The sequence below is a fragment of the Ostrea edulis genome, chromosome 3, assembly GCF_947568905.1.
Source record: "Ostrea edulis chromosome 3, xbOstEdul1.1, whole genome shotgun sequence".
Classification (NCBI taxonomy): domain Eukaryota; kingdom Metazoa; phylum Mollusca; class Bivalvia; order Ostreida; family Ostreidae; genus Ostrea; species Ostrea edulis.
Window position 1 is genome coordinate 69,938,521 of NC_079166.1, and position 15,187 is coordinate 69,953,707.

Below are 15,187 nucleotides of genomic sequence, written 5' to 3' on the forward strand. Positions count from 1 at the left end.
GTATAACGACCATAGAATTGGCGAAATGTTGACTTTATACGAGACAGTTGGAACACCTGCACCATCAATTTATTTGTTAGTAGGCTGCTTCAATTCAAAAACTGACCATACGCAGAACAAGCTCTTGCGTATCGAATCAGTTGAGAAATATAAACACCATATGTAGGTGATAATGGAATAGTGCTACGTCAATATGGAAAGTCGATGTTAGAGTAGTTGAAATCATCCCATTTGTCATAAAGTTGAGTTGTTTATTTTCAATTAATTTCTAAGTATGAAGCAGAAGTGGACGACCCTGTATTGTCTTTTATTTCGAGTTCACAGGGATATATTGAATCGACATATGAATGAAAATTATGATTGTTAATAGATAATACATCGTCGATATATCTAGATATCGAATTAATATCATGCAATTGTAAAACATTTGTCGTGAAATCTCCACAAGTCTCCCATGGAAATCATACGGAGACCGCACAGCTTCCGTGCTCCTCCCAACGATTTTCTCAGTGTCCTCAAAAATCGTCTTTTGTGAAATATCTGAACGGGGATCACTGACAATATGTCTACAGGCTTATTAGTGTTTGAAACTTTGTATAAAATTAAACTAAATGCAATCGTAGAGTTTGTGATTATGTATGAAAATCTTAAAGCCGCTTAATGTCATCACACCGATGCCGCATGGAACGGTAGATACAGCCTTGTTAACGACTCCGTAGAAGTATTACAAACCAAAAGTAAAATCGGCTTTACTACTTATCTCAATACGTTCGACGTGACGCTGGAAGTGATTGGTTGTATTTTGTTTAATGTCCCCTCTCGAGAACTTTTCACTGATATGGAGACGTCCCCAATACCACTGAAGGGCTTCAAAGTTAAGCCTATGCTCGGTGCTTACAGCCATAAAACGATGAGAGTTCTTTAGCATGCTACACTTACTGTGACACGGGGCATCCATTTTTACGATAATCCCCGAGGTCCCGTGACATTCACACCTGATGCCGAGCGTTTGGTGATGGAACTGTTACCACCTGTTCTAACGACGGGATTTGAACCGTGAACTCCCACATGTGGGGCGAATGTTCAACCTCTAAAAACGAAACTCGGACAGGGACAATCAGGTTGCAAACGAGCATTATGTTCATAGAGCAATCAACATGATGTAATTTACAAATTAAATATTCATTTATAAGAAAATATGTTAGTGTCTAAATTGTTTTAAAGATAAATACGTCCGATTTCTCTTTTTTAAAACCAAAGTGTCGCTTTTTTCTGGTAACATTACAGGCTAATACTACTAATCGATGATGTAAAACAATAAATCACATCTCATGCCAAGAATTTTGATGTGAATGCTAGAATGATATTTTTGTGTAAGGTATCTTACATTATATTTGATTTTTTTTCAACCATGTAAAAATGCCATCAGCTTTATTGGGGAGTGTAGGGTTGTAAGGACCAGATAAGCCAGTCTGAATATGATATCAAACTTATACTTTCATGATGCCGGGCTTCTGCACTCTATCGCAAAGACCACTTAAGATCTATGGTTTTTCCCATAAAGCATGTCACCAATATAATTTTCGGTCTTTTAACAAGAAAAAGCTAAGGTGATTGGCATGCATTATCACAACTAGAAAGGCACCTGTATAAACTATATTTTTATCTAACTGCGATTAAGAGCCTTTGTGTGGTTTAACAATAGTTTTAATACCCGTCTGTAATAGTATATCTTTCCGCATTCCAAAAAATAAAACTTTGGAAATTGAATTATGAATTTTCACTCGCTTCGGTACTGTATTTACATGTTACACCAGCAACAGAAGTTCAGGTCTTTGAAATAGAAGTTCCAGAAATCGAAAAATATGGGTATGTATTTTAATGTTTTATCTTTCTTTAAATGTTACACTTCCGCAACTCAGACCATAGAATCATAAATATGGAAATATTAACTTTACTTTTTTCTATCATTTTCATACATATGCATGTTCTTGTAAAGCTGAAATGAAACTGTTTATGCATAAAGATGATCACAAATTCAGCATTTTATGAAATATTTAACTAATTTGTTTTCCCAAACAATCAGCACACCTCTACTACTGCTTTAGTCAATATGTACTATGCAAGGTGAAGATAACGAACATTGATCAATCTCATAACTATAAATTGCTTTGTTTAATATCTTCATGAATATAAACTACATATTCACCACTCAATGTTTTTGCTTTACATACGTGATTAATTTCAGATGATGTCAACATCATTTGCGCAACCAACGACTCTTTGTGCAGAGAAATTTTGAAAAACTTTTTGACATCAATCCAAAAAGATTACTTACTTAAAAATATACAGAAAAAGAATGATAAAGAAACAGTTTTATCAAAATCTTCAATATTCGTATTCTTAAACTGTCCAGAAATCAATGAAGATATCAATGCTGCATTAAATGACGTCAATCCAAAAGGTAAGGATTTACTTGCATACACATAAAACGATTTTCGTTTTCAATTTTCGTCATGCTAACAATTCAATCCGTTTACGAGGATTCAAGCTAAGGTCAACGTTTATTTGACTTCAAAATAGTGTACATTTAAGATTACATATATTAAAATATAACCAACATTTTAGAATTATATTAGAATGATTTTCCATTATATATTCAATTTTCTAGAATATTTCATTATGATGATTATTGTTTCGCATGGACGGCGATGTGAAAAGAGTTGTAACCCAAGTTTCACTGTCAGCAGTAAAGTTAGAATGTGGTGTTCTATTTGGGGCGCAGAAGACAACACGTGTCCCAATACAGAAGAGAATATGAATGCAAATATCATGTTGGATTGTTTCTTAAAAATAATTAACAGCCAATGTGCCAAAATGATGGATATTAATGGAAAAGAAGGCATTCCATGTACACGTAAGTAAACAAATTTATAGCAATTAACAAGTTGCTGCTCTTTAAAGGGACTGGTTCACGAGTTTTGAAAAAAACAATTTTTTTTTTTATGTTAGATATCAAAAGTATAACTCATTTAATGTTGACAATCAAAATTTGACATTCTGAATGCAAGAATAAAAGCAATATTTCAGTCTTAAATATGTGTTATGTAAACAAGGACTTGATTCATTTCATATATACAATCAAACAAGTGAAATACTAATTTTGTAATATGAAGCATCGTGATTTTGCAGAATCGCAGATTTTAACGTTTACATGACACATTTTACCCAAAGAATGCTTGAAATGTGAAAATTATAATAAACTTAGATCAATATTTATATTTTTTAAAATTTCGTAAACAATAACATACCGCTATCTTTGTTTACAAAAGAAATAATAAACTCTCTAAAATGATCTTATGTGATAATGTATAACCTTAATTTTTATGTGAAATCTTTTAAAGATATTAGACAGTAGATTTTCATCATTAAAAGTGAAAAATGAAATTTTGGGGGGAAATCGTGAATCAGTCCCTTTAAAGGGACCATAGACATGCGTTTGTAATAGAAGCTTACTGTACAAAGTTGAAATTAAATTGTGCTTTTAAAGAAGGTTTATATTTGAATCTTGAAACAAGAATGTATTTCATTAAAAGTGTTGTTCCTAGATCTGTAATAGATATGAAATATTTGTAGCTTTGACTTTTACCCTCAAGTTAAGGATCTTTTTTAATTTGATTTAGAACGTCAACTTTAAGGGTGAGGGTTAGGATTACAATTTACAGATACAATCTGGTCTAAATTAAAGGGGGGTTACGAGGGTCGCATCCCTTTTGGATGAATTTATTTTAAGTCTTTTGCTTCATATTGGGTCTTCAATACCCTACTCTACTTGGACAGAAAAGGCACAAAACTGGGTCACAACCCCTGTACCTTTAAACAATGTCTGGATCCACCACTGAATGATATAAATCTAGCAGCAAAATATTGATACTCACAAGCTTGAATGTTGTTTTTCATTTCAAAAGCTCGGTGTAACGTCCCTAAATGATGTTCATTTTAAGATATGAACAACAGCATATTAATTCCTTTTTTGGGAGTTGCTGAGGTGCATATGTTGCCAGGTATGTATAAATCAATAAAATAGATTTCATAACAGTCATTGCGTTTTATATCATGCAAAATATTTTGTTTGATTATCTTGTTTATGAAACATTTCTGATTTCGATAAACATGTATTATGCATGAGCAAGGTGAATTCCATACCCGTGTGTACGGTCATGTGTTACTCTGTTAGATCGTTTTTCTCAATAAAGGTCGTGGCATCAAGCTCCTGTGCAATCGGAACATTTGTCGGCCTTTCCCTCAAATCGAGAAGTTGTTTTTCTCCACATGACTGAAAAGGTCGAGCAATGCTCCGATTGCTTCTGTATGTACAACTTGACTTTTTCCCCATAGCACCCAGTTTAACCTTGCTTGTATATTTTCTATTTGAACCTTAAAGTCTTATTATCGGATTTCGAAGATTATACAATCCATGTATACTGAAATTGATTTGACGAATGAATATTTCGATAGAGTAGACAATATGTAAAATACCTTCAGAAAGCATTATATTTATCTTCGCCTTCATTTACTTCCTTATACTTTTTTATTCTTTACATTTTTAATCGCAGATTGTGTGCATGTGGTATGTTCTGAAATCGCAGAGAAAGTCTTCCAAAGCTTTTCCAAGTTCATGGAAACTAAAATTGACGTATCCACCACTCGATCGAGCAGAAATTCGAAGGGAATGCCACTCGTGGCACTGTGTGTACAACACGATGACACTAAAAAGGAAATTCAGAAACTGCATAGTTTAACTGGTAAGAATAATCTATTTTTAATGATAGAGGAAACTGCGTATATAACATTTCAAAGTTTTAACAATGAGCAAGAGAAAATAAAGAACAATGATCAATCTCATCACTGCGATAAAGAAAACAGAAGAAGAGCAAATACGCATACTTAAATATACCAGATATGTGATAAGACACATAGAATGAGAAATCATCAGTTATCCACTGGTCGCAACCGCCCTATATTTTGATCAGGTAAATATAATTATTCATAGTTAAAAGTAGAATGCAAATAACGGTTTAACAATTGGTATGAAACACCTCAACCAGAATTCAACTCAGGGAAAGGTTACTTATGCAAATCATATCACTACAACGACAATAGAGTTTGTAATACGTTGACATAACTAGAAAGTTTAAATCCCATTAACATCAACTTGCTTGTCAGTAGCCTGTCTCGATTTAAACATTCATGATACACACGTGTTTTCGCGTATCGAATTATTTGACAGGCATACACACCACATGCACGAGATAATGGAATTTCGCTACACAAATATGAGAAGTTCGCGATCTAAAATCTGAAATCGTTTAGTTTGTCATAGAGTTGCGTTGTGTTGTTAGTATGCCGTTGACATCTATCTTCAACAAAATATCAAAAAAATTGCAGATTGTGTGATTTCTTTAATTTTGAGATCACTGGAGTATATAGATTCAACATGTAAATGAAAAGGAGTATTGTTAATAGATTTGAAGGCCGTAGCAATATTCTGTTTGTTTGTTGTAATATGCTTGTTTTATTAAATCGATAAATTTTACTTAGGTAGTCCAGCAACCCTGATTATGATTAATGCATGCGAAGTTGGTGTTACTCTTACTCCCATTAAGCCTTCGGTTGATAAAACAATATTTCCAAATGTTGTCCATCTTCGATACAGCGACACAAGTGAAACAATTTATGATTGTCCTGAAAACAGAAGAACAGAAGTTATGCTGAAAAAAGAATGTGAGTTACCATAGCATATGTAATTTCATATGATTAATTATAGTACAAATTTAAAGAAAAGACTAATATATTTTTCATGTTTCAAGTTTGAATTTCTTTTTGAAAGTAAAATTTAGAAGGTTTCCTTAGTGGATTATTTCATTTTTATCAGATTTGAGAGGCAACAGCCATTATGATTAGTTAACAAGATTATGATACTTGCATCCATGGACACACACTATGACATTTACCTTTTGTGTTAAATGTCCTTTTGAAATTTGTAGCATTGTAACGCAAAATATGAAAAGTGTATATAATGAAACAGTGATCAATCTCCTAAATTCTATAAGAATACAAAATTGAGATTAAGAGAAACACGGATTTCTGGAATAACATAGGTAAGACCAAGTGTTTATCTCGTTATCAAATATTCTAGTTAAAAGTAGGAATATTCAATATTTAAGTATGTCAGTATATTAATGCCCGTTGAAAATGCATATGATTCTTCAAGACAATATTCATATACAAAATAGATATATCGGGTGGTTTTATTTTTAATCTAATTGATTTTAAAAATTCATTTGTCGTTCTGAATATCAGGAATTGTAACGTATCTAAGTACGTTTAGTATGAGCTAGAGTTTGTTGTATTTAGCACGTTTAGTAGATTCTTCTCATGGGAATGCATATATATCTAACTTTGAGGAATTTTATGGACAACGGCACACATATTGCAACGATGTTGAAAGTGCAGCAGTTGACCCATTGCATTCAGAAAGTAGACTTCACAAACGCTATGGAAATTGTACTATTCATGTTCACCTAGAATGACAGTTTTAGGCTAAATCGGGTTCTTGGGTATCATGAAAATGCATCAATTATGTTAAACGTATCCCCCACGACCACTTGTCATTCAAACAACATAATCGAGTGTGCACATTCCAAAATTGTGGGATCCGTTGCAAGTTCGTGACAAGAGTTCGTTGCATTATCCACGTGCAGCTTTCCTGCGTTCTGGATTTCAACCGTGTGCTACTTGTCTAATCTGCACCATCAACATGTTTGTCAGTAGCGTGCTTCGATTATATCAACGACGTGTCGTCTTTTAACAACAACTGTCTTCATTTATAGTCAAATCCCACTAACTCTAGATAAAAAGCTACCGAGCTTTCTTACATATTTATCACTACTGCGTATAGACGTAAATGACAATCTGTAGACTACATTATGTCAAATGAAACGACTTCGGTTTCTCTATCGTAAACTCCCATTTTCAAGTGTCAATATTCCAGTATCACTTGTATATGGGATTTATGTCACCGAATTGATTCGATGCACAAGAACATGTGGTACGAATGAACAGTTCTAAACCGAGGTAAATTTGTAACAAATGAATTCATGCAACAAAGATTCCTTTAAAGTGAGTATTTTGAAGATTATATGATCGTTAGAATTATTTCGGTACAAATTTCGTTGGCTTGACTGTTGTCTGACAAATTCCATATCATTTGCTCAGAAATGTCTTTGATGTACTTTCTTGTCTGCGGAATACACTTTTCAATGATAGGGCCCACGGTGATTATGACAAAATATGCTTACTTCTGCTAGGCATGATTCTATCTTTAGGGATGTGTTTGTACTATTATAAAATTTTGTATGTTTTATGGGATTTGATAAATTGATCACTCTTTCTACAATTTCAATTTTCCTTTCATTTTTTTACACCATACCTAATTATATTACACACACTTTTACATTCACAGTTCAGAAATATCGAAAGTCTTTTGAGAGTTCTTGGATGGGATCAATTCCAAGCAAATTTCAAGGTATGTTATCAATATTGTTGTTAGTTAGATTCGTTAAATAGAATAAAAGCATTTATTTTTGTTTTAGAAAATTGAAGAATCGACTAAATATAACTTCAAAATAATTTTGTATAGCTATAAACTATTCTTCGGTCAATACCTTCAATGACGACTGCGGGATCATTTGAAATACAATTGAGAAACTCTATACTACAAGGCCCCTTTCCTCTGAAAGAAGACTTCACTAATTATGCCCTCATGATGGGATCTCGGAAAATGGATAAATCATCTTCATTCTGTAGAAATTCTGGTTTTTCACTTCACCATGAAGTATTTCTAAACTTGTGCCAAGCTTTGTACGTAAACAGTACTATCATCCTACCATTATGCCCCAAGTCCGCTGTTGGATGCTGATAGATGAGTGTTAGGATACAGCTGCGCGATAGTTTTGATCGTAACACGCTAGTACTACACTATTATGAGAATCACTTCTTTGTCATGTGACTACCCCAATATTGCAAGGACTGCAATATTAACAGTCATTATAACGACGTTAAATGAATATAGACACCTCGTTATAAGAGCTGCTTTGGGCCTCTTGGTCGTAGCGGAAATTCGTGAAGCCCATCACATTGACGTAGTAATAACACAGTTTGAGTATAATCATTGTAGTGTAAACTTGAAATAATCTAGGTTGATTCAATATTGTTCAACGTACCCCTTGGAAATATTCAATTCATGTTGATATGTAGCCATTGCTGGTAAAGGGCTGCAAATGTAAGCCTGTTTTGTCGCTTACGACTTTTGAGGAGAGAGACACGGCTACTCGGTTTCAGTAGTCTCATCCTTGATATGACCATAGATTGGATGAAAATCCATTGTTGCATGCCGGTACAAATGGGTATCCTTGAAATATCAAAGAAAACGTAGATTTAAAGCTCTTTTCGATGTAGAGTGTGTTAGATATAACTACTTAAAATACATTAGTTGCTTAGTTCAGGTTTACTTTCCACTTTTATCGATATGAATTGTTTTTGATACATGTTAGTCAGTATATGATAAGACAATCAACAAACTATACATAATTTTTCTTAAACTAAAGATATTTGCACTTGATATATACCAGACTATCCGTCAAGCATTGATTTAAACATGAAAGTAAAGATAAGGAACAGTGATCGATTTTATAAATCTTATAATTAATACAAAAGTGAGAGAAGGAGCGATTCCTTGAAGCATCAGAAGTGTAGTCAGGTGCTAAGGAGAAGTAAACATTCTCTGTTTACTGGTCACACGATGCATGTAAGGCGAAGATAACGAACAGCGAACAATAGCATAGCTCCTATAAGCAATGCCAAATAGATAGTTGGGCAAACACGGACCCCAGAACACACCAGAGGTGGAATGAGTTGCATAGGAGGAGTAAGCACCCCCTGTCGATCGGTCACACCCGCCGTGATCCCTATATGCTGATAAGATAAACGGAGCTATTCGTAGTCAAAATCATTGTTCCAAGAACGGTTTAACCATCGGTATGAAACACGTCAGACAGCATTTGAATCAATGATAGGTTGTATTGACGAACTAGATCGTTATGACGACCATAGATTTTGCAAAATGTTGACATCAACCGAGACTGTTGACCCCTTCGAGATTCGAAATTCAAAATACGAGATTTGAAATTCAAAATACGAGATTCAAATTTCGAAATTGAAAATCCAAATTAACCAATCAAAATGTAGGTCACAATAGATTAAAGGTTAGAGGGTACATGCATATACATGTACACTTAAAACATGACAGAAATCCTATTCTTCTAATATGTGTACCAAACAACGAAACTTTTCTTCTAAAACTATAAATGTTTTGATGTATGCTTAGCATGTAGACAGGCCTGTAGAAATCGGGAAAGGAGTCAGACAGAAAACTTGTTCCAGTTCCCACATATTAATTCTGCACTGTATGTGATAACCAGATCAAAAAATGACGAATACACATTATGATATACTGGTACTTTAAAGTGAAATCTTATATGATGCCTATTAACCGATGATACACCTCCAACAACTGATTCTATTTTGATTTTTCTCACTTATCTATATATAAATAATGGAGGAAATTCGAATCATGAATATATATTTATATATTTATCTCGGATCTATGTTGTATTTTTATTTTTTATTTTTACATTTTTAGGCTCCATGAAGCTTAAGTACGTGCGTGATAACGGCAGAAAACTAATCTATCCACGTTTTAAAAATTATCTTATGCACTGATTCATATTATATCAGCATACGTACCACAGGAACTGCTAATTTAGTCTGTAATATAATAATAGTAGGGTTCTATACTATATCACCTCTGAATATTGATTAGGGAGTGATATAGTATAGAACCCTACTATTACTATTACGGACACAATTACCGGTTCCTAAGATCATACATACTTGAACATAGAACATACACGTACAAATATGAATCAATGGGACAAACTATTTTTTTTTAAACGTGGATAAATTAGTGTTATGTGGTAATGACTAATGACGCACGTAGTTAAGCTTCCTGTTCCAACATAAAAAAAATATAAAAGGAAACAGCATAGATGGGAGAGAAATAATTATCAATGGTTCGAATTTCCTCTATTATTTACACCCAGGCGCATATAAAAAATGAACGGGTGAGGAAGATATTTGTACAGGCATATGAAGTGTATGGACACTACTTCCAACACCCCCCCCCCTCTTCTGATTTTTTCTGCGGTGATAAATTCTCCGAAATGTGTGGATTCCTTGTCGATCCCATCCCTATTTCGATTTATATATAATCGTTTCACGCTTTTTGTAAGCTTTAGAGATATAATAGAATACAGTTTGTTATACCAATAGAAGGCCAATCTCTAAACCTTACAAAAAGCGTGAAACGATTATATAAATCGAAATTTCTATTAAGCTTAATTACGTACTTATCATTGTTATATAACTTTATATTTATATTATATAAATTGGGATCTGATGGACAAGGAATCCACACATTTCAGAGAAATTATCGCCGCAAAACAAAATCAGAAAAATGGGGATGGGTGTTGATAGTAGTGTCGACAGTTCAGGTGCCTGTGGATATTTGGTCAAACACTAAAATGGGTGGTTTGTTCCCAGTTAGTTTTCCCCCCCCCCCTTTGAAATTGCCGGCCGGCTACGGGTCTGGTTAAACACTCAATAATCAATACCCGTAATTACATGATCATTTTTCCTTCATGCATGTAGTTCACAGATGCTTCAGTTCAGCCCCCCCCCCCCCGAATAAGCTACCCCAAAAATTCAAAATAAATCAAAATTTGCTCTTTTTATAAATTCATACCCTCACTGGGTATTAAGGGTATTCAATAAAAAGGCTTATTTTGAGCTATTACGGCCTTTTGGGGTAGGTAAGACATTGTGACATGCATCAGATAAATTTTGAACAAAAATAATTAAATCAACTCAAGTAGGCTATTCGGGTGATGTGGGGGAGGGGGGGGGGGGGTCTGAACCTATGCGCCTGTGTCATTGTTAACTCAAACATGTACAGTTATCCTCATGTGCAAAAAAAATGGTATACGGGTAAACCTATAGTTTAATCTAAAATCAGAATCCATTGCTATGGGGTGTCATCAGTTAAATTTTATTCATATAACCTTCGATTCCATTTCAATTAAAGTGTACTATTTGAGGTGTATTCGACCTGGTTTCACCCCCTCCCCGCTTTCTATGAACCTGAATTTCTACAGGCCTGTTTGCATATAATAACATGCTTTATAATGTCAACATATTGTCCATAATATGAATCAGTGGTATAAGATAATCTTTAAAACGTGGATAGATTATTTTTCTGTCGTAATGCCACATGTAGTTAAGCTTCCTGGACCCTAAAAAATGTAAAAGTAGATCGGAGAGAAATATTTATTCATGGTTCGAAGTTCCTCTATTCTTTAAATATAATAAATATGTTCTTGACCCAAGCACCCACAGCCTACGGGCCTGTCTGCATTCTAAGCATACATCATAACATTTGTAGTTTTAAAAGAAATGTTTTGTTGTTTGATAAACATATTAGAATAATAAGCTTTCTGTCATATGTTAAGTTTATATGCATGTACTCTCTACCCTTTAATGTGACCTACATTTTGATTGGTTAATTTGGATTTTGAATTTCGAAATTTGAATCTCGTATTCTGAATTTCGAATCTCGTATTTTGAATTTCGAATCTCGAATGAGCCTTCTGGGTTTTCGTACTCATGGGATGTTGATTATTTAACTTTTATTGATTCAATGCTTTATAAACTTTATTGAAATGATAGCGTGTTTTTCGCTATTTTTGTACATTCAATCCAAGTGTCGGTAAAACACATTAGCAATTTGTATATTTCAGGCCTAGCTTTTCTCAAAGACAGATGTTGAAGAAACTTGTACATTTTATGGTCGTGTATGACAACAGAGAATGATTAAAAAGACTTCTCGTCAGTCAAGACTGAAACATATTCTCGGGCTGGGGGGTTGTAGCTACATGTAGACATCGTATTAGCCAGTCAATAAGATCATGTGATATTGGATAAGAAGGAAAAATACAATGCAAAAAGAAAAAGTCAAAATATGATTGAAATAGATTGAGAAAGAAACCAAATATATCAATGAATAAAAAAAAAGTAATTACTAACTACAGTAATGATCAACATATTCTTCAACTATGTATGCGTGTATGCAAGCGAATATAACATCTAATTTTAATTAGATTGTTGTAGTTCCCTCAGTTTTAAACCTAAAGAAACCTGCATTCATTTTTGAGAGACAAAATATTATAATCACTACATGAAAACTATGGTTTCCATGGTGCGGGAACTGTGCGGAAACTACAAGTTTACAACGGTTTGCGGAGTGCGTAAACCTAGGCCGTCCCCGATTCCAGGTGGTTTACGCAGCGGAATCTTGCGGAAACCTAAGGTTTCTGCACTGTTTCCGCACTACTGAAACTGGTCGCCACCCTAGGTTTACGCAAGGTTTACGCGCAGATTACACACTACTGAAACTACTTCACAATACAGGTTTACGTAGTGCGGAAAACTCCACAAATTTATTAACATAAATAGCCCACTCTTCTCTGAAATATGATATAATTGAATCAAGACTATGTACACACAGTCACACTTTAATACGAGTGATCTATATTGTGCTCCTGAAATTTGCAAATCATTCAGCAAAGGTTTATGCAAACCAATTCTCTATTCATTGAATGAAATGTTTAAAATCTGAGATATTACCAACCACAAATAAAAACAAAACACAACCATTCTATATACAATACAATGCTTTTATAAAAGATTAAAAGAGTTATATAAAGATTATTGAATAATAACATTAACAATCTTAAGCTTGGTTGAACTATATAGGACATTCACAACAGTACTACTGTAAACAAGAAATGATTCATAGACATGTATGCCTCCATCGTGCAAAATTGAAAAGGGTTACAAACATGTATCATTTGATTGATAAAAGTGATGCAGATGTAGTGCCAAAACAATTCAAACATATTGACCATACATTATCTTTCCATATCTAGAGTGGATTAACCCTTGGCCATGTGACCTCAAAATCAATAGGGATCATTTACTCCTTAGGATGTACCAGTATAGTGAATTTGATGTCTGCCATGCCAATAAGTTTCCAAATATAAAACATACATTGTAAAACTTATACGGTACCAATTTTGATGCACCATATGCGCATTTCGACAAATAATGTCTCTTCATTGATGCTCAACCGAAATGTTTGAAATACTAAATAACAATGACGCTTTAGAGCTATCATAGGGAAAAACAGTGTGCCAAAAAAGTGGAGTCAAATTCGTCTAAGGGTAAGAGCTATGCGTGAAGTAGATAATCCTTAATTTTGAAATGAATTTCTAAATTTTATAACAGCAATTAAATATACATCCGTATTTTCAAGCTAGTACTGAAGTACTTACCTACTGGACTGTAGAGACCCTCGGGGACTAATAGTCCACCAGCAGAAGCCTGGACCCAGTGGTCATAATGTAAATCTTAAACGGTACCAATTTCGATGCACCAGATGCGCATTTCGACAAATAATGTCTCTTCAGTGATGCTCAACCGAAATGTTTGAAATCCGAAATAACAATGAGGTTTTAGAGCTATTATAGGGAAAAACAGTGTGCCAAAAAGTGGAGTCAAATTCGTCTAAGGATAAGAAGTACTTAGCTACTGGGCTGTAGAGACCCTCGGGTATTAACAGTCCACCAGCAGAGGCCTCGACCCAGGGGTCATAATGTAAAACTGATACGGTACCAATTTTGATGCACCAGATGCACATTTCGACAAATAATGTCTCTTCAATGATGCTCAACCGAAATGTTTAAAATCCGAAATAACAATGAAGTTTTAGAGCTATTACAGGGATAAACAGTGTGCCAAAAAAAGTGGAATCAAGTTCGTCTAAGGATAAGAGTTATGCGTGAGGGAGATAATCGTTAATTTGGAAATGAATTTCTAAATCTTTTAACAGCAATAATATATGCATCCGTATTTTCAAGCTAGTACCGAAGTACTAAGCTACTGGACTGTAGAGACCTTCGGGGACTAACAGTCAACCAACAGAGGCCTCGACCCAGAGGTCTTAATGTAAAACTGATACGGTGCCAATTTTGATGCACCAGCTGCGCTTTTCGACAAATAATGTCTCTTCAGTATATTACTATGTCCCGTTTAACCATTGACAATGTCTACCATAATCAGTAGGCATCTATTCCTTACGACGTACCAGTGTACTAAGTTTAATGACTGTCGAGCTAAGGTTTCTTGAGATATTGAATTATGTCCAGAGCAGGGTTCGAAATTAACATATGCCCGTCAGTCTGTGACTGGTTAAAAGTCTGGCGGACTGACTTGGACTTGTTAATTTTAAGGTATTATTTGGGAAAATATACTTATGAAATATTATACCCACATGCAGCTGGACTGGATACGTAAAAAGTTAACTTCAGAGCCCTGTAGAGTATATTGACCTTTGACCATGTGACCTGAAAATCACCAAGGGTCATATACTTCTTAAAATGTACCAGTGTACCAAGTTTGATGTATATCAAGCAAAGGGTTCTCAAGATATTGAGCGGAGAGTATCATCCTATGTTAAGTTTGACCTTTGACCATGTGATCTCAAAATCCCTTGAAGCAATCTACTTCTTAGGATGTACCAAGTTTGCAGTCTGTCAAGCAAAGGGTTCTCGAGATCTTGAGTGGACATTATCTTCTTATGTCCAGTTTGACATTTGACCATGTGACCTTGAAATCACTACAGGTCATCCACTTTTTGAATTGTATCAGTGTACCAAGTTTGATATCTGTCAAGCAAAGAGTTCTCAAGATATTGAGTGGGCAGTATCTTCCTATGTCCAGTTTGATCAATGACCATGTGACCTCAAAATCCCTTGAAGTAATCTACTTGTTAGGATGTACCAAGTTTGAAGTCTGTCAAGCAAAGGGTTCTCGAGATATTAAGTGGACAGTATCTTCCTATATTCAGATTGATATTTGATGATGAGATCTTGAAATCGCTACAGGTCATCTA

At 34.4% G+C, this 15,187-nt stretch overlaps 1 protein-coding gene across 7 annotated transcripts in view; it reads left to right on the forward strand.

The window, feature by feature from the left end:
• LOC125673288 (uncharacterized) overlaps positions 1-15,187 on the forward strand; it is a 57,562-nt gene that overhangs the window by 12,329 nt on the left and 30,046 nt on the right. For 4 of the 7 annotated variants that reach the window (XM_048909814.2, XM_048909817.2, XM_048909818.2 and 1 more), the window contains exons 2-8: positions 1,818-1,869; positions 2,249-2,464; positions 2,672-2,917; positions 4,005-4,064; positions 4,617-4,805; positions 5,602-5,784; positions 7,526-7,588. In XM_048909814.2, the coding sequence (XP_048765771.2) occupies positions 1,866-1,869; positions 2,249-2,464; positions 2,672-2,917; positions 4,005-4,064; positions 4,617-4,805; positions 5,602-5,784; positions 7,526-7,588 (961 nt within the window). In that variant the 5' untranslated portion in view covers positions 1,818-1,865. Of the gene's footprint in view, positions 1-1,435; positions 1,870-2,248; positions 2,465-2,671; positions 2,918-4,004; positions 4,065-4,616; positions 4,806-5,601; positions 5,785-7,525; positions 7,589-15,187 lie in introns of those variants that run through there. The other 3 variants (XM_048909813.2, XM_056158724.1, XM_056158725.1) reach the window with 3 other exon arrangements.